Raw genomic sequence first — 20357 nt, forward strand, 5'->3', positions numbered from 1 at the left:
GTTTCAGCTCACAGTGTGACCATACATCAAGAAAGAAGAAAGCTGCTTTGAAAACATCACTTATTGCTCATATATCTTGGCCAAGAAAGGGTAGTTTCAAATGTAATTGCTGTCATTAGTACAGCAGGCAGGGTACATCTTAGTCTGTTTATGGCCCAAAAATGCTTTAACAAGTAGTAGTGCTCTTTGAAGGTCTACATTTAAAGGGGTTAAACCCACATGGAAGACAGGGCAGGAGAGATATCTAGATCATGCACTGGTGGTCCAGTTATACTGGAATAAACACCTCACAAGTACAAATTCAGAGCTTTTGATTAGTTCTGATGAGCTGACTGTCATAGAGGAAGGGCTTCCTTGGGAGATGTCCAAGTATTCTTTTCCTACTCAGCCATAAATTCTGCAAGAATATCCTACCTCTCCACTATTGTGCTTCATACACACAGTATATGAAAGTTAAGCATACTTTGAGAGAAAATAACTATGAAATTGAAGTTTACAAAAACAAGGTGCAACAACTTCTTCTATATTCAGTGCACAAACAGTCCCCAGAATGAACTGAATGAACTGGTGTTGACAGCTAAACCATTATACATTTATTAAAGCATTTTGTCTTTTAACACCTTGTAGCACTTCAGTTACTATCTCCAGTGCCTCTAAAACTTCAAATCAACCTTCACATCTGTCTTTTCCTTGACCTATAATGTTAGACTTCCATGGTGAGTTCACAACTCATGTCTTCTTATTCATGGAACACTGGGTGATGTGTTCCATAGGTAGCGTGCACAACTTGTAATTTGCTGAGGGCTAAAATAAAAGACTCTATTGTTTCAGTAGATTTGTGATTTTTTTTCTTGCTACTCAGTGTCTTGCTCCTTTAAAATAACTTAAGCAAACAATGAACCAAAAAATCCAACTCTTTTGGGACTGTTATGGCTACTGCTAGGCACCTATGTATATGCTGCCAGATTCAAAAGCACTTAGCATATACTTCTTCCACTGGAAGCAATAACATCTGAAAAGCAGACTACTTCAGTCGAGCTGCCTACTTGAGCATAAGAACATAAGAAACGTCCTTTCACAGCAGAGTCCATCCTCTAGCAAGGATGCTTAAGATAGCAGATAAAAAGAGAGTGCTTGAGAAGGAATGAAGCCCTTTGCTTCTGGAATTCAGTGGTTGGAATGCATCTAGACTATTACATCTAATGGTGACCACTAGACCTAACTTGTATGCATCTGTCCTTTTGAACCTGTTTATGTTGTTTTCTCTTGCAAAACATTACTTGTCTCTGAACCTAGCTTTTGCGTGCTAGATTTAAAAATACCTCACTTGTTTCTTTTGTGCCTGCTGCCTGGTAATTTAATTGGGTGGCCCCTAGTTCTTGTTTTGTGAAAAATATTTAATAGTCATTTTCTACCTACTTGTCTTCTCTACTTTCTGTCTACCATTTTGTTTGTAGAACTTTGTCTTCCCAATATTTATGTGCCCAGGTTTGAAATGGTGTTTTGATCCATTATTTTGTGAATATAGGAGAAAGTTGTCCTTGCCTAAGGAAGAGGAGGAAGTAGAACTGTGATACAATATTTCCTTTATATCACTGATTATTTGGTAGCTCACAAGTAGTGTAAGAAGTAACATGTGGTGTTAACTACCCTAGTTTTAACTGACCTTATTCAGCATTAATTATGCTGGAAATCTGAGCAGAAATTCAGTATGAGGTGCTGTTAATAATATACATTAGACTTTCAACTGCCCACAAACCATCACTGTGGACTGAAACTTTGCAGTTAAGCTGGTGCCTTCCAAATCTCACCTTTGAACTAACTTTTTTTTTTCTTTTTAACTAGGTGAAGCAACAGTGAAGAAGAAACCTGCTCCAAAGACTCCTCCAAAAGCAGGTAATTTCATGTGTCTTTCTGTATGAATAAATAATAAACCATTACAGTTTTAAAGAACAGACGCCACATTTCTAAGTACAGCTGTTTGCCTGATGAATTTGTTTGCATACATGATTAACAGTGAGTATAAAGTTCTGTGAGGAGAACGCTAGAAAGAAATGTCAATTTTTCAAACTCATTCATAAGGTTACATTGAACTGTGACTTAATTATGAGCATGAAAAAAAGTTACTATCAAAAAACCTAGGGAAAATCCTACCAAATGTCAGCAGTAGTGTTGTAACAACACATCTGAACCTTCAGTGAAAGCGATTCTTCTGTGTATCACAAAAATCTGCTACCACAGAGAAGCTGGTAGAATCTACATTTCCTCATGACTGGTGTTGTGGTAAGCATGGTTCATGTGTTTGCACTCTCCCAAGCAAAGCTAGCCCTTGGTAAAGTTACCCAGGAGGTTCCTTCATAGGAACCTCTTTCCAGAGTTTTAAAGCTGCCAGACCTTTAAGTGTTCATGCTGTTTTCTTTGCCAGATGTGTGCCTCAGCCTGGTTTCCTTCAGATATTTTCAAAACAAAAACACTTTTGAAAGAAATCTAGGGGGGAAAAATAGTCCCACTTTGTTTCAGTTACATTGGAAAGAAAAAGAAAGCACTTTTTTCATGCCTAGCAGCCCTGTGCTTTGGAGGGGAAATGTTACAATTATTCGAGAGGTGATTCTAATGCTAGGGAATTACTTTTACCATTTCTGTCAATATATCCTCAAATCTGCCTCCATCACCCCTTCCTCTCCCCACTGAATGTTTTTTATTCTGCTGCTTTTGCAAAGCAACTGAGCAGGTTTCATCCTGGAGTTGCACAGGCTGTGATATTTGTGGCATCTCTCCCTAGCAGCTACCAGGGGGTCTGGCATGCTCAGCATCCCAGCTGAGAGTCAGGAAGCAGCACTATTAGCAAAAGAGATGTTCTGCCATCTATTGATACTCAGGCAGTGAGAGGGAAGAAGAGGAGAAATGCCTGATTCAGAAAATTCAGGAGGCGTAGGAATGAGAATGCAAGATTTAGAAACAGCACTTTAATACACAAAAGGATCTGTCATTGCTCACAGGAAAATTGTGTGGTGGACAAAGACCTCAGTTTCTGTCCTTGTCTCTCTAAAAGCTGTCTCACCTGATGTTTTCCTGGCTGCTGAAGCCTGAATCTTCACAGGCAAGTGCTGGGTCTTAAATTTCCCGAATGACCTTGATGGCATTAGGGAGCAGGTTTGCATGGAAATTGATAGGAATTTAGCTGGAGCCATTCTTCAAAAATAAGTGCAAAAGAAAAAGTTTTTCTGAAAAACCCAACAAAAAATTTCATAAGCTGTTTATTTGGAATTGGTGGTTGGTCTTAGCAGTTTTGGCCTTTGGATTTCTGTGTCTTGGTCTTGCGTGAGCAAACTTCTGAAAGGTAGATTTCCATTGCTTTGCTACAGTAGAATTAATGATGTCTATAGAATTGTTTCATTGCAAGTGACAGATAACTGCCACTCAGTACTTCAAATGCAGCTCAAACTGCTGAGCTGAGACCTATATGTTTTGAATTTTAAGAAAAAGAGAAGATGTAGTCACCTAAAGAGAGATTTTTTTTTTATTTTCTTTTTTTTTTTTTTTTTATCAGCTGCTCCTCCTCAGATTACTCAGTTCCCAGAAGACAGAAAAGTCCGTGCAGGCGAATCAGTGGAGTTGTTTGCTAAGGTGGTAGGAACAGCACCCATAACTTGCACCTGGATGAAATTCCGTAAGCAGGTAAGTTGTTTTCTGGTCTGTTTTAACAATCATTGAAAACAGAGATGGAAAGGAATCCCAGCAACCCATTTCATCCATCTCACTTCCCCAGGAACTGGTAACATCCATGTCATTCCTGCCAGATGTTTTCCTCACCTTTGCTGAAAAAAAATTGAATGAGGAAGGTTTCACAACCTCCATTAGTAACTTATTACAGTGCTTAAGTATCCATAGTGTTAGAATTTTTTCCTAATGCCAAACCCAAGTATTTCTTGCTATGGTTTAAACCTATTGCTGCCTGTCCGCTCCTCTAACAAATAACACTTCCTTTGAGAAAAGCCTTAGACTGTGTAATTAAAAGATAGGTGATGCAAAAGATACAGGTATCTGGAAATGCTTCTTTCCTTCAAAAATAACCTCATTGATGCTTGGTCTAAAGTGATGCTGGGGATAAAAATTCCATATAAAAAGTTTGAGTAAAATGTTTCTCAGCAGAAACGTCACTATGCAAAGAGCAACAGCAATTATGCTGCCATGAGTGCCCTCACCCCCTGGGTCTGAAGTTCCTTTGACTTGAATTAATTTCCTTGAACTGTATCACATGGCTCTAAGGGCAGTTTCTAAAGAGTGTTGCTTTAGCGAATAATAAAACACTTCAAATGAAATAACCCAATGTGCAAGCACAAGATGGAAGATGAAGTGACATGTTAGGACAGAGCAAATACAAATAAGTACTGTAGCCACTATTCTGTTTGTTTAATTCTGAACTCATTATGCTCTCTATAGAATATAAATAAAAACATTTACAAGGAAGTTTAAACTCTAAATCCAGATGTGTCAGCATTTTGTTGAAAGAATTCAAAACTGTTTACTAGTGCAAAGAGTCCATTTTTGCTAACCCCAAATAACCTCTTACTTTAGATGAAAGTGTGGGTTTGGTTTGTTTTTCCCGAATTCTTTAGTTTCAAGACTGGAGTTAAAAAGTAGTCTGTTGATTTCCTCAAAAATAGGTCTCAGAAGATCCAGTGACATCTCATAGTCTGTTTTGCTCTGCTCTGTCTTAACATGTGGGTAAAATGTTCCACTCAAAAGTGAGTTTCTGGCTTGTGCAGAATTCTGAGTTCACTCTTGAATACAGCTGTTCACATAGATTTCAATTTTACATACAAAATCTATGTGATAACAGAAACCAGCAGCTCATAATACCTGTATGACATCCATAATCTGTGATTCTACAGCTCTTTTCCTTTGTGAAGTCTTATTTTTGCCATGTTTATACTTTCTTCTTTAGTTATTCACTGAAAGACAAAAGTTTGCAAAATCATATTAAGATGACATGTAAATTTTTTAATGGGTCATTATGGCAAGCGAATGGTGTACAAAAGAAAAAACTTCAGGAAGGTTAATAAACTCTGTAGGACAAGTGAGGGCAGCAGTCTTTCATTTATTAAATTAAATGGGCAGCCAATTACTATGTATTGTGATGCACACTTATTTTGCTTTCTTTTCCACTTAGACTTCACCACATATTGTTTTATTCTTGGATTTCCTCCTGTTCTCTAAATATGGCTGATTTCAACTCTGTTCCAACCACTAAAATTGAAAATCACCCTAGTGCTCTTGCAATTCTCCTGGAGGTTTTTTTGTAGCAGTTATTAGAGCAGAGCCAGGGAATGTTGAGCTGTGATTTCAGTCCTGCCACTCTCTATACTGCAGCGTGTAGGAGGGACTTGTACTCTCCATGTTCCTTCATTCAGTTCCCCTCAGGTTAGAGACCCACAGTGGCCACTCTCAGGTATATTCTAGAAAAACACCTTTTTCTTGAAGGAAGGGAATGTCACCAAGTTGTGACCTGTACTGTTGTACATGATGGCAGTCCGGCAGAAGGATGCTGGAACTTTCTCAGCTAAAACACTAGGAAAGCCTTTGAAAGCCTCTTCTATTGTCAGTTGAGTAACAAAGGCCATCATTTAATGTTGCCGGTTGTTGGAGCTTCTTAACTAGGACTGGTAACTCCCTTTGGGAACACTGGGATCCAGCTTCTTGTTGGACACAGCCATTGCAAGCCACTGAGCACCCATTCAGGGCTTTCTCTGCATAGCCCAGATCTAGTTCTACAGGACTGATTTTTAAAATACTATTGCCCTTTGACTAATTCTCATGAACCAAAACTTAGGAGCCAGTGTAGAATCTCCAAAAAACAAAGTACAGGGGGATAGACACAGAAACAACTTTCAGTATAATTTAAACCATAATTCTATATAATCCCATTTATTAAATTTATGTTTGAATTACTGTAGCAGCATCTTTCTCAGGGTACTTTTGAGCATATAGCAATGCATGTGTTTTATCTCAGTTGAGAAGAAGGCAGGAAAGTCCTGCTCTTAGTCTTGTAATTTCTTATTCTCTGAATATATGACACAAGATAAGGCAAACTAAATACTCTTCATCTTTAATGAAATTCTGAGAATGAGTTGGAAGAGTCACTTATCTAAGAAGGAAGTTGTGGGAGGAAGAAGGGCATTGACATTAAACTGTCTGTTTCATAAGAACACAGTGTACAGCTTCTGTAATTGCAGTGTGGCATTATGAGGTTTTTCAATAATCTGTCATGTCTCAAACTAATACTGATTAAAATCTAAGTCTTCTTGGCCATTTATGTTATGATAGTTTTGTTTCAATTAAAAACTAGTTCATAATATGCCTGTGGTATTCAGCTGAGATTTCCATTTTTGCCTCTCCAGAAAACAAAAACACTTTAGGAAGACTAAATCTGTTCTTTGTATGTCTCTCCACACAGCTCTAGCATTACATCTCCATTTCAGGCAGCATCATCTTCAAATGGTCAAACCCATGAAACTGATACCCTCATTTATTTGGAAGTACAGAATAAGGCATGTTAAGAGGTTGTCACAGATGTAGATGATTTGCACATTGGGCCTCTAAAGGGGAATGGCAAATTAATTAGAGCATCACAGAGTTTGCATTTTCCGGCTATCAAAGAGGCGTTAAAACTCCTGTTCGTTAGTGGGGTCCCACCAACACCTTTGGTGTTTCTCCCTGTTCCCTTTGCAGGACTGCAGCCATTGTAATGTTCCACTTCATTTCTGGCTGTTCTGTGTTCATTGCACTCTCTTCTACCTGTACACAGTCACTGCTGTAATAGAGTTGTCTGCAGATGGCACTCAATACGATAACCTTGTATTGTCATTTGAGCTCTTCCACCTATGGAAAAATTCATCCCATAAAATCTTTTTTTTCTTTTGTTTTTTGCAGATTGAAGAAAATGAATATATTAAAATTGAGAATGCTGAAAACAGCAGCAAGCTAACGATCTCAGCAACAAAGCAGGAACACTGTGGATGTTACACCCTGGTCGTAGAGAACAAACTTGGCAGCAGACAAGCACAAGTCAACCTTACAGTTGTTGGTAAGCCCATAACCATTTTTTAGCTATATACTCATTCTTCAGACATCAGTCTACATTTGCTTTATCTCTGATGGTATGCAAAAAATTAAATAAAATAATCAGATAAGAAGACTGAAAAGAAAAACCAGTACTTTAAAAAAGTATCTGGACTGGCCAGTGACATTGTAATAAGGGCTATAAGCAAGTTCAATAGGGTTATACTGTGTTTTATTTTGAAAAATTACTAATTGCAGACAGAGGTACAAAATAGCTCAGACTTAAAAAAAAACACAAGAAAAAAGGCTCATGTCTCTGTCTTTGGCTAGATACCATTTCTTTTTCCCATGTAATGTTTGCAGCATCCAGATGTTTGCTACACTGCAAAACTTAAAACTATTAGTTCAGGAAGGATTGAAGTGATTTCTATTAGACTGCAAACTTGAAAAAATCATGTTGCTTATGGGAGGGAGGTTTTACCTTTTTAATTGCTATTCCTACCATTGGCTACTATTTTATAGTGACAGAAAGAGAAGATTTGAATAGGGACCCCTTAGTAAACAGGTTTTTAAACATACTTATTTTAAAGCTCCAAAGAGCTATGTCAAGTAGCACATTCAGACTGTCAACTTTGTTGTAGCAGCCTGTAGACAGCTGCAGACAATTACAGACTGGTGGACAGATGCAGTATGTTTGCAGATAACACTGCAGCCTAGATCTACACCAGCTAACTTGACTATCAGACACAATCTATATGATGAGCAGTAGAGCAAGCAGCAAAAGTAGCCACTAATGAACTTTAGGAACATAGAATAAGGGAAGCAAGCCCTGTGGTGAGCTCAGGAACCTGCCAAATAATAGCTTAACTGCAATAACAGCTGTAAATTTTGATCTAGAGCAGTTCAATCGAATCTGTCATGATCTTGAACCCTTTGAGTCCCATGTTGGGTACCAGAAAGAACTGTTGTGGTTTAACCATGGCCTCTAATTAAGCCCCACCACAGCAGCTTGGTCTCTTCTTCCCCAGTTGAATGGGAGAGAGAATCAGAAGAGAAGTGAGAAAACTCGTGGGTTGAGATAAAGACAGTGTGGTAGGTAAAGCAAAAGCCGCACGGTAAGCAAAGCAAACCCAGGAATTCATTCCCTGCTTCCCATTGGCAAGCAGGAGTTCAGCCATCCCCAAGAAAGCAGAGCTTCATCATCTGTAACTGCTACTTGGGGAAAAAATGCCATCACCTTGAGCGTGCCCCCTTTCCTCCTTCTTCCCCCAGCCCCTTAAATGCTGAGCATGACGTCATATGGTATGAAATGTCCCTTTGGTCAGCTGGGGTCAGATGTCATTCCCCGCCCCCCCCTTCTTGTGCACCCCCAGCTACTTGCTGGTGGGGTGGAGTGAGAACCAGAAGAGTTCCTGACTCTATGTAAGCACTGCTCAGCAATTAAAAAAAAATCTCTATATTATCAACTGTTCTCAAAACGCAGCCCCATACCAGCTGCTAGGAACAAAATTAACTCTGTCCCAGCCAAAACCAGCACACTGTGACATCTAGCTCTGAAAGGGCTAATGAACCCCCCCTTCCTGTGGATGCACAGCAAATGGTTTCCAGGGAAATTGGGCAACATTCTACAAGCAAAAAGGGTGATGTGATGAAAACATTAGTCTGTGGGATGAGTGTGTTTCTAGGCTCTGTCATCTATGGCTTGACACGGGATGGGGGTCAGGAGGGGGAAGAGCTTGCTCAGGCATTTGGATGACTTCTAGTTCAACTAGCAAGGTTGCATCCTACTTCCACACTCATAACAGCATCAGCTCTGCTGTCCTAACAGAAATGTGGACTCGTGAGTGAATAAATGTGTCTGTAAGGCCAAAGTTGAAAATCTGACTCCAATGAAATCAAGGACAAAATACAATAAACCCAAGTTGGACTGGAAATTCATTCCAGCAATCTGGTGAATAACATACAGAATCTAGTGAGTGGAGTCACACTTTCAATACTAAAGAGTGAGTGTCCCTCAGTTGCAGACTGCTGCACATACTGTCAATAGAGGCCTCTTGATTATTTAAATGATTTTTTTGGTCTAATTTGTGACTTTACAATTAAAAGGTAACTGAATGAATGAGTATAAATACCAAGTAGATTTCTGCATCATGTTGGAGAACTCAAGAATAGAAGAAAATAGAGTAAGTGTTTTTCACATGATGCATGGATAAGTTGTGCTGCTTCCAACAGCGTCAAAAGTATAGCTAGGTTAAAAAGTAAGACTCTGAAAAATTTGTCCTCAAATAATCATCATATACGTTGTTCTGGCTACAGCTTTTGTCTCTAAAACCCTTCAGCTGATTGGCAACTAAGTAGTGTGGCAGAAGATTAATTGCTCTCTACTTTTTTCACTCTTTCCTCAGCAACTGCTGCAGGCTTCTAACCGTAGCAGGTTACAGGGCACCATGGACTTTTTTTAGCTGAACTAGGCAGACAGTTCTTATTACCTTGTCACTATGTGAGCCTTGACTCATTATTATATAAGTAACTGCTTTATATCCTTTGGAGTTAATTGGTTTGAAAGTCTTTGAATTCTATAACCTTATAAAGCTACATCTCAGCCTCCTGCTTTGCTCTTCCATAAGAAATGTGCCAGGGAACAGTGGGATTCCCAGAGATGCATTTGGGAGAGTTGGGTGAAGAATCCTTACAATGTGCTGGAGTTTGCCATGTGTTTTGGCTGATGACAAGCTATCTGTTTCCAACTGAAAAGAATAAATTCCCTCTTGTAAAATTGCCAAGCTTTTCAGTGAGACATCTCGCTGATGTCAGCACTGCCAAAGGCATGACAAAGCCTGAAGAGCCCTCGTTTGCTTACACGCATTTTAAGGCCGGATTCTTCCATCTAGGTACTCAAAAATGTGGAAAAAGGGAGCAAAAATGTCTTCCTTCTAGGCTGCGGGTTAGAATCTTGCTAGAGATAAAATCCTTCACTTTGTTTGCATCTTTAAGCATGTTAAATGTTCATGAAAGTTCAAAGGTACGTTTCTCCAAAGCCTGCTCCAGTCAAAATAAAAAGTTATGCTTCTCTGAATACACAAAATGGAGTGTACAAAAGCTCCTCCTAAATTCTCATCCTATTCTCAATAACATTATTGACTCACCTTTAACCAGAGCAAACAGGACTGAGCTATCTGCCAGGATTCTAGTGATCCTGCAGTGATTTAAAGCATGACTCCCAGACTGTAAACTATAACTCAGCATGATTCTAATAAATTGTTTTTAATAATTACTTTGAGGGAAAAAAATCTACCCTGTGATCCTTTGAGTCTGGCTCCTAAAGTCTTAAATTTAACTGCTCATACTGTCAGACTTCAACTGCAGGCATAACTGAACAGAGCAGGGCTTCTGACACTGTAAGAGTTTGAGTAGTGTATGATTCCATGCAGTTTGGACTATGGGAAAAGATGCTTTTAAAAGAAACACAGCTTTATTCTAAGGATTTTTTTCCCAATTTTATTGAATATCAGTGAATAAAATGTCCATTGCACCCAGCCTCCAGTGTCAGCTGTTTGCAGACCACACACCACATGCACAGATATGTAGTCAAGTTAGAGGAGGCTTGTTAATTAGATAGTCAGTGTAGTGTGGTTGTAACTATACAGCACTGAGCTGCGAGGACTGAGTCTTGAGTTTCACATTGATTCATGGTGTAATTTTGTGTCTGCACAAGCACTAGTAATACTGTGAGACCTGCAGTAAAAGAGAGACATCCAAATTAAGCAATCTCCTCTTTTAAAGGGTTGACTGGTCCCAAAATGTCCATGTTGAGTCCTTTACCATTGTTATGATTAGCTCTCGTAAATAAGCAATTTCATTAGCTGAGTGATCTCTCTAGGGAGATTTTGCAACATCTTTCTTCTCCAAAACCAAAATGGCCTCATGTGGGACTGAGCTAATTATTTACAGCAGACACTGTGCCAGATTAAAGTGGAATTCTCTTGCCAAAGCTACATTAAATGAGCCAGTGATGAGTTTAGTACAAGACAGGACAGATTTAGGCTAGGTAGAGCCCTCGCTGTGTGGTGATAGTGAGGAATGTTCATTCCTTTAATGTCATTTATTGGGTATGTATGGGTAATTTTATCAAATTTATGGTTCTGAACATTTTAGGTATGTGACAAAAATACCCCAATCTGTAACCACTTTTGAAAAAGAAACTAGGTTTACATACTGGCTAAAGCCAGATAGTGTGACAATGAGCTAAAAGAGTAATGGAGTATCCAACAAGGATAATTCAGCATGAGTTGTCTGTTCTGCAGCTCTGCTGCAAGCTTCATGGTTCTATGCCTAGTTTACAGCGGGCTCTGATGATCTGTGTTTGGTGAATACTTTGGATATTAGGGACATCTTTTACCTTTTTTTTTTTTAAATACAGAAGTAAAAGTATGTGCTACCTACCTGCAAGCTGATTTTGATCAACATTGTTTATCTTGTATAAATCCTTGAGATTTGTATTGTTCCTGTCATATTGTATTAAAAAAAGTCATGGTGATTAGTGAGCTATATGGTAGATATCTGCAAAAGAACAAGAGCAATATCATTATACCCTGAGAGGTCTAAGGATAATTGTTGTGGTGTTTTTATTACTCTAAGCATTTGTGATGTACTGTTTACTGTGTCCTCACGTGCTGTGATAATCCAAGTAGATAAGAACAAATCAGGCATGCAAGTAGTGTAACATGAGTTCACCAAGTAATACTTACTCCTCTGCATGAGGTTATGATTCCATACTTGAGTTGGGCTGGAGAAGTTCCTTTCTGTGAGGAATCAGAATCTCTGTGAGCAGAGATGAGCTCAGAGATTCTCTTTCCTAGCAGCAATGAGAAAATACAAGTTTAGCTTGGTAACAAGATTTGATCACCACAAACTTCATTAGCCATTGAATATAATGGTAGGGTTATTGTTTATCTGAGGGGCTTGGTCCTGGTTCAACAAGTGACATGAATGCATGCTATATTAGCTCTTTGCCCAGTTCTGTTACAAGCATAACCAACAGCCCAGAGTTGCACTATCAAGTACTTTTTGCAAGTGCCTGAGAAGTCTGGCTCAGTGCTAGCTGCTCAGGCTGAGTGGATGCAGCAGTGGTCAGACACTGTATTCTCTCTCTGGAAAAGCAAGTGCAGACATCTGTAAGCAGGTAGTGAAGTATAGAAACTTCTACAGAGAATACTGCAGCTGAGAAGTGCTAACGTGATGCTTCTGAAATTTCTTCTTCTTTGGGAAGCATCAGATTATATCTTGCAGTATCCACGTGATTCCCTGTTTACAGTTAGGGTCAAGAATGCAGTGAATTTGCTATGAATATGTGGGTGGACTCAGTCCCTAACCTTTAGCCTTCTACATTCCTCTGGATTGCTGGAGGATTTTTGTCACCGTTTTTATGGTTAAAGGGAACTAGACTGGTGCGTAAGGACGAGATGTCTTCTGTTGCTGCTGTTGTTGCTGCTCTTGTAGTTAACAGTGTTGTGACCTCTATTGTCAGCCTCCCCACTAATGCCTGGTGACAAAAAACTCTGCAGCTGTATCTGCACTAAATTCTCACAGCATGATAATGTATAGAGAAAAAACAGCTTGTGTTGCCCTGTGCTGCATCCATGTGGGTACACTGATTCAACTTTATTCCTTGACGGACCATCTAGTTTCACTGTCATTTCTTCTAGGAGAAAAATTCCAGTAGAACTCCTTTGTTAGTCATTTTTCTGGATATTTGCCTTCACCTTTCTTTGATGAAGAAAAGAAAATATCATGACAGTATTTCTCTTGTATTTTATCCGCTGTTAAATGCTAAGAATATCTTGTTAAGACTTGATTCATCACGACTCCTGCATATGAACATAGGGTTCCTAGGACCCAACCTCATCCCGGTGCAGACTTGGAATACATTGTTAGTCTTCCTGGGAAAAGTCCTAAACTTTATTCTGCATTTCAGTGGACAGGTATGGGAGCTCTAATCCGTTTTCAAACCAGCTGCCTAACATGTCGTACATGAGTAATCTGAATAGCTTGTTTGACTCAAGCACAGGAGCAGATGGTTTAGCAAAAGGGCTCCTGAGAATGCATTATATATTTGTTTGTTCCATTAGCCCTGTGGCAGGAGATGTTCTTGTGCTGAGGGCATTTGCGTGGGAGTGGTGAGCTCTGGTTTTGTTCCCAGCTCCACTCTCTTGTGTGTCCTTGGGCAAGGTCATTTTACTCTTTTATGCCTCAGTTACCCCAACTGGCAAAGTGAGAACAACAGGACAAAGTGGTGCTCTGACCCTCCAGTGTTTGTGAGCTACTTTATCCGCAGGTCTCAAAGGGCAGTTTTTAAGTAACTTCAGTTTGTCAGAGTTGTTGGGAGGGGCGATGGGGCGGGGGATCAGACTTCCAGGAGGCCAACAGTGGTCTGTGATGGGTATTGCAGGGGAGGGGTGAACTAACTAACCTTGTTCGTGTGGTCCTCAGCTCTGCGGGAGACGCTGTTTCATTAGGAGAAAATTTCTGTTCATTTCAACTTCCCTTGTGCTGTTTTGTGGGAGGACACAGGGCATTCTTTTCTAGTTTAATTTTATGCCGAGCCTGTGGTACACTAACAACCAGAGGGGTGTTAATGGGTGTTACAGGGTGTTAAGGGGCAATAGTATCTCTACTTAGAGCACTCCTCTCCCTTGGAAAAAAAAGCTGCAGGGCATAGCTTTCCCAGCAAAGCAGAGAGGTCTGCCATGACCTCGAGCCCTGTCAGCAATAATGCAGAGTTCAGTTATGACCTTTTATGGTTTCACTTTTCTCCTGCTGATGAATTTCAAATGAAGGCTTTGCCAGTGCTGTCGGCATGGACAGTGTTCAACTGGCTTTTGCAGCATATTAAATACCTTCCCTGGCTAAACAGCTTGTGGAATGGAATTAAATTGTTTCTTTTTGTCTGTTCTTTATCTTGCTAATAATAGTGTTATACAGTAATATGATAACTGGATTTATAAAGAAACCAAACCAATTCTGAGAACAGATAAAGAAAACTACTTCAGAAGACCTTGATTCAGTGCTGTCTGTTTGCAAAAGAAAAGTAACTTTTTTCAGAGGCTGTGGTTGTACTGTTCTATGTTTTCAGAGGCTTTCTGCTGCAATAGTGTTGCTGCTTAAGTGCAAGTCAGAGCCCTGCAAGCTCTGGATGTGCCTGGCTTTGCTTCAGCCTGACCCTCACATCAAGTAGCAGAACGATTTCCATTTCCCTGTGCGCAGAGTTAGATAAGGGGATTGCTGCCTTTTTTGGTCTCCTGGAATGGTGCTTGTGTTCTGTGGACTCTGTAAACTGAGCCATATGGAGAAGGCAGTAAGATCTGCTTAGCAGAGTTTCATGTTCTGTGGGTGTCCTGTGTGAGCTGTGGGTTTGCTGCCTATGTAGAGAGAAAGTCCCTTTCCTTATCAGGAGGAATCCTGGGTTACAGACCACAGAGGAAAAAAAAGGCAAGGACCTCAAGTCAAATTTGTCTCATAACTAGCGATGATTTAATGACCAAGCATGATTATGCTTTATGCTTCTCAGAATGTACAAATACAAATTAATTAAAGGTTACTCCAGGCTGTATATCAAAACCTGGTTACCAAAATATTTCTGGGATTTGTCTGAGGAAGGAGCACAGCTGAATACCGTTTGGGAGTAAGAAAGAAGGGTTTCAGTCCTGGTACAGCCTTAAATGCGGCTTACACTTTTCATGTGCAGCCAGCTCGTGACCTTACTATCTGCCCTAAGGAAAGCATGCCACAAAGAACAAACTGGCACCTGACCTCCTTGCTTTTGGGTAGTGATAATTTATGTCTCCCTTCGTTGGGAAGTAGTTTGGGTTTTTTTAAATCTGTGCCTAGTTTACCAGAGCTCAAAGGGAGGAAAGCAGAGCCCTCCTTCACATCACCACCACTCCCCTCTCCCCTCTGCACGCATGTATGAGTTGCTGCTCCTGTTGCCTCTGTGCTACTAGTCTCAGTGACTTTATGCAGTCTCTGTGCTGTGGTGCAGAACAGTCCTTTAGGCAGGCTTGAGGCCAAATTAGCTACTTGTCCATCTCCTATGCTTGCCACTAGGCTTTGGGAGCCAGTTTGGGGCAAACCTTCTGATACTCCTATAGAGATTACATAGGGAGCTTTGTGCTTGAGTCCCTTAGCATTTAACTGTCCAAACTCCAACTACCTTGCTATAGCCTCTGCAGTCATACTATTGGGCAAATGAGGTGATCATGCATCCCAGTAAAAGAAGTGTAAGTACAATATGCTACAAAGGAGGTGGAATTTGTAGGATTCTGTCCAAACTCAACAAGACTGTGTGGATACAGCCAATTTGACTGTGACAATCTAGAAAATAGTAAAGCATATCTAAGTCTTGATTTTGATGTTATATGCATGCTGCAAGTTGGCCAAGACTGGAGTAGCTCAACTTTCATTTCATTAGGACATCTTACGGTGGAGAATATAGGGGTTTTTTTGGTTTTTTTTTTTTTTTGTTTTTTTTTTTGCATAGAATAGTGAAATTGAAGTTAGAGCTCAGTATTTTAAACTAACTACTTACCCTATACTAATGTTCACAAGGAGCAGTGCATTTTTGGATGCACTCCCTTCCTTGTAGTTCATGCATTGGCTTGTGGCTATGGTTTGGTCCAGAACAGGAACAAAATTGTGGTCCAATGAAGTCTATGTAAAGCCCTCATAATATGTCTAAGTGTAAGGTATATGTATGTTTGGGTGTGTAAAAGACTGCACATGACATGCAAATGAAATATTGAAGACAGGCAGCTCAAGGACATTAATGTATGGTATACTAAACACTGAAACAGAAGGACGCAAAAGAGAATTGTGCTTGACTTCCACACCCCTCCTCAACTGGATATTTTTATTGGAAGCAGTTCATTTTGCTCATAGAGATTTCATATTTCAGAAGGGAATGCAGTTTGGCCAGCTACCCTAGCTTTCAATACAGACAGATGAATAAAGGGTAACCTTTAAAATCCCCATAGAATAAACTGTTGAGAAAGAAAACAGACACATGGAGAGACCATCTGCAAATTCTCTGAATGTGCAGAGCTGTAGAATACCATCCAGTCTGATATCAAATAATTTTAAGCATGGTAAAATGGTGCATATACAGCTGTCATATTAAGAAAGAGCAAAGATTAGGCTTTCGTTCTTGTTTATGATCTCCCACAGTAACTACTACCCCAGTATTTATACACTGAACAGATTTGGAAGCAGTGGCACATGGTAGACTCCGAACAAAAACGTGCGTATTTCTGGCTCAAGAGAGTCCCACTGGGGTTGCAGGTTTTTCATCTTTGCCTACTGTCAAAAATTTATTAGGAAAGTAGAAATATTCCCAGGGCTGGCATCTATTAGACTAAAGCCATGTCCTATTTTCTTTACTGCTGATGTCCCCTTGGCCATGAATGGTTTCTCTCCAGTGCTCACATACCCAGGCAATGCTTCTGTAAGCTCTGCTGGCCAAATGGATTCCAGTGATCTAGGTGAGTCATGGAAAGAGAGGTCACTAAGGTGACTGTGGCCTAGGGAATGGATAAATCATGCCCAGAGTTTCGTTTGGAAACAGAAGTGTGTTGAAAGCCAGCAAAAAAGACTCTATTTCATGTCCTGTATGGGAAGCAGGCTACTGTGCTCTGCAAAGACTGAAGCATCAGCATTCTTTCCTCCTTCACTGTCAAATTCAGTGCAAAACAGTAGAGCAACCTAACACTTTCTTTTTCTTTTTATTTTTTTAAACAAACACATACCATGCCATGCCCATTTAGCTGTGTGTGTACCAGATGTCAGAGAATCTGCACGACTTTGACAAACCCCAACAGATGCCTCTGGAGGGTGATAGGCTCCTGGCTTAGCTTTTTCTTCAAAGTATTTTCCTCTTGTTATCAGCAACTGCTCTGTTCTGCTCTGGATTTAGGACAAGTCAGCTGTTACTTATCCAGGTTCTTCTATCAGCATCTTGCGATGATGCGATGATGATGATGATGATGATATAGGAGAAGAACAACCCACACCTGTATATTATTCTTCTGTACAGATTCTGAAGAGGATGGAGGTTGTGTCATTCCCTGCAAGGTTTGCATGGATAATAAATCTCAGTGAATAGAAGATGGCTATCACTGCTGTTTGACAAAAGTCATAGAATCTGTGTGTGCCATGCAACCAGCTCTCAGGTGGCTGCTATAGTATTTCACAGGCATTCTGGTGATGTGAATGGTGTGAGCATTGAACTCTTACTTCCTGCAGCTCTGAGGAAGCTGGGCAGGACAAGTACAGGGAAGAGGGATGCTGCTGTTCAGGCACCAGGAGATCAAGAATCAGTTTTCATCTTTGCTACATTCTCTCTTTCTGATCCTGGACAAGTTATCTAATCTCTCTGATTCAGTTAATGATATCTACACTATAAATTGTTTAAATAGTCCCTTTTATTCTGACAGAAAGTGAGGCAAGTAAAATGTGACAACTAAGCAGGGCAGTAAGCCATTCCAGAGGTTAAGAACATCTGGTCTCTGATATTTGTGTTTAGCAAGAGATGTACTGTATAATGATGACTCCTAGTGGAATGGTGTTTTAAGTGTTGCCAAAATGAATAAAGATAAGCTGTGTTCTGGCTGACTCTTTTTCTTCCACTTGGGCATTCTCATACTGAATGCAGTGACAAACCCTCAGTGCCCATCTCCCTTCCTTCCTCCTAGTCTTTTCCCTCATACTTAAAAGCTCTACTTATATATCTTCTACTATGTTTGTGTTGTGAGAGGAGATGGATTTTCTATCACAACTCAACTATAATGATTTTTAGGGAAATAACTGGTCAATGGAACTTGCACACTTCCAAATAGTGAACTGATTTTTAACTGCATTGAACACTTTAGACTACCCCATTTCCCTTCTCTGTGAGTAAAACCACAGCAGTCAGAGAAGTCCCTCTGTCCAAGAACTGAAGGCATGTTTGTGGCAAACTGGGGCTATTTCTGTCTGCACAGTGAATTTCCTAGGAATGATAATCTGGGTATGAAGGCATAGCTGATACAGTCTACCACAGTAACTTGCAAAGTCAACTGCAGTTTTCCCCAGCAATGTGATGTTTTTCTTGCTGAGAAAGTGGCTGTATTTTCTTTGGCAGCTCTGCCATTCTTAAGGAGAAAGTGATAAAGTCCATTAGCAGTTTTAACCAGCAACATGGGGCAGGATTTTATCAGCCCCTGTCCAGTAACCACTGCTTGTAGCATCTCGCACTTTCTTTTTTCTTTTCATCCTCTGTCATCTTATCTCATCCTTTGATTTCTCATTCATTCTTTGGCCACTAGTTTACCTAGATCAACATCATAATTTTGTAGGTTTTTACTAGATTGCTTCTGAGAGGATTATTCTCAAGAAAGATATTTGTTCCCTTCAAAGTCTTTTGAAGTATTTTACTTCCATAATTGTTTTCTTAATATTTTTTTTTAAGTTGCCATTTTTCTGTCTGAGGAAAACATTCATTTCAATGACAGTGTAATCATTAAAATTCATTTTGAAAAAGCCATGTTAACTGCAAGGGTTTTGTATTGTATCAGATGTTTGCACAATCTGCAAGGCAGATTCTGGTGATTTTGGCTCTGTTCATGCAAATAAGGATGGTGGGAGCAAGTGTCTCAGGAATAACAGAAGTTTCTATCTCCCTAATTAAAAAATATCAATATTTAAATATTCTGAGTTCAATTCCTTTTTACCAAAAAAGTGCACTAGGCTCCCCAAACTGCACATAGGCAAAATTGTTCACTAAATTGTTAGTAAAGTTGTCACCCTTCAAGGTCTGTGTTTCTGTGCCAACAAACTGCTTTGAGTATCCCTGCTAGCCAGCTATAGTTGGGTAAGTGGCCCGTTCTGAGGGTATTGAAGGTTAGTAACAGCCCTGAAGTACAAAGGCAGATGAATGGTGCTGGAGAAAGAACATTACAGCTGCGGTGACTGTTAGAGGGGTAAATGTCTAAAGAATTTCAGTACTAGCTGTGACTGATTTTAGTCTCCATCATTTCTGTACTGGCAGCAGGGAAGGGCATTAGGCTTCAACACAGCTTAGCAAGATGCCCAGGGAACTGAACAACCCACCCTGAAGCCCATGTGGGTCTGGTATCTATGTTAGGTAGACCAGGTATGTTTGTCTCTGCTGCAGTTGTTCCTCCTCCCTGCAGTACAAACCCCTGAAGCAGAGCCATGGAAAGAAAAAAGTTGCTAGGTAGGGCCAGTAATATCCTAATGGAAGTCCTACCTCTTACCTCCTGATTTCTTCTAACGTGCTCTGCGTGTGTGTTTGCAGATAAACCAGACCCACCTGCCGGAACACCTTGTGCCTCAGACATCCGGAGTTCCTCCCTCACTCTCTCGTGGTACGGCTCCTCCTACGACGGTGGAAGCGCGGTGCAGTCCTACACTGTGGAGATCTGGAACTCAGTGGACGACAAATGGACAGACCTCACTACCTGCCGCAGCACCTCATTCAACGTGCAGGACCTGCAGGCTGACCGGGAGTACAAATTCCGCGTGCGAGCTGCTAACGTGTATGGCATCAGCGAGCCCAGTCAAGAGTCTGAGCTGGTGAAAGTGGGAGAGAAACAAGAAGGTTAGTTTGGAAGAGAATAAAAAATAAATCTACATTTGAATAAACAATCTTAGCAGCTTCCCAGTGAGATCAGGCAGCTGTACCCACTCCTTCACGCGTGCCCCTGTGCAGTGAATGCTTATGCTGACTGTAGGTGTGCTGAAGTTCCTTTCTTTTTATGTGGGTGTTTGGACATGCAAGATTTACATGCATCCGGGGTGGAAACTTGGCTTCAGGGATCTCAAAACCCTGCCTTGTGCAAGCAACCAAGAATTGGACTTCTGGCTTGCTGTGGGAGCGCTGGCTGACAGACTTCTGTAGTTCAGTGCACTGGTAATGGGAGATGAAACCTTTCACACATAAGTTACACATTCAGACCATGCACAGTTGGGAAATGATGTTTGATGGCTTACTTGAAACATGCTGATGGATTCATTACAGTTTATACTGGACACACTGTGGAAAAACAAGCCATAAACACTATTCCAAATTTGTATTTGGAATAAGTAAATGTGCTTTCTGCTAGCCAAGCACTGAATATGCAGCAGAAACCAAATTAGCCTCTCGTACCTAGTTGTAGTTCGCATGCTTCAAATCCCAGCTGTTGCTGCTAGCACACCAGTCTTGTGAATTCAAGTCTATCCTGCTTAGCATGTTGGTTTTGCAA

The 20357-nt window shown here is 40.4% G+C and overlaps 1 protein-coding gene across 2 annotated transcripts in view; it reads left to right on the forward strand.

Annotated features, from left to right (window-relative positions):
- The window catches only part of MYLK (myosin light chain kinase), a 143350-nt gene that overhangs the window by 94772 nt on the left and 28221 nt on the right, over positions 1 to 20357 (forward strand). For both annotated transcript variants that reach the window (XM_084265231.1, XM_084265232.1), the window contains 4 exons: positions 1846 to 1896; positions 3551 to 3678; positions 6934 to 7087; positions 19409 to 19711. In XM_084265231.1, coding sequence (XP_084121357.1) covers positions 1846 to 1896; positions 3551 to 3678; positions 6934 to 7087; positions 19409 to 19711 — 636 coding nt within the window. The remainder of the gene's footprint in view (positions 1 to 1845; positions 1897 to 3550; positions 3679 to 6933; positions 7088 to 19408; positions 19712 to 20357) is intronic.

Source organism: Gallinula chloropus (assembly GCF_964237585.1).
Source record: "Gallinula chloropus genome assembly, chromosome: 5".
Lineage (NCBI taxonomy): Eukaryota > Metazoa > Chordata > Aves > Gruiformes > Rallidae > Gallinula > Gallinula chloropus.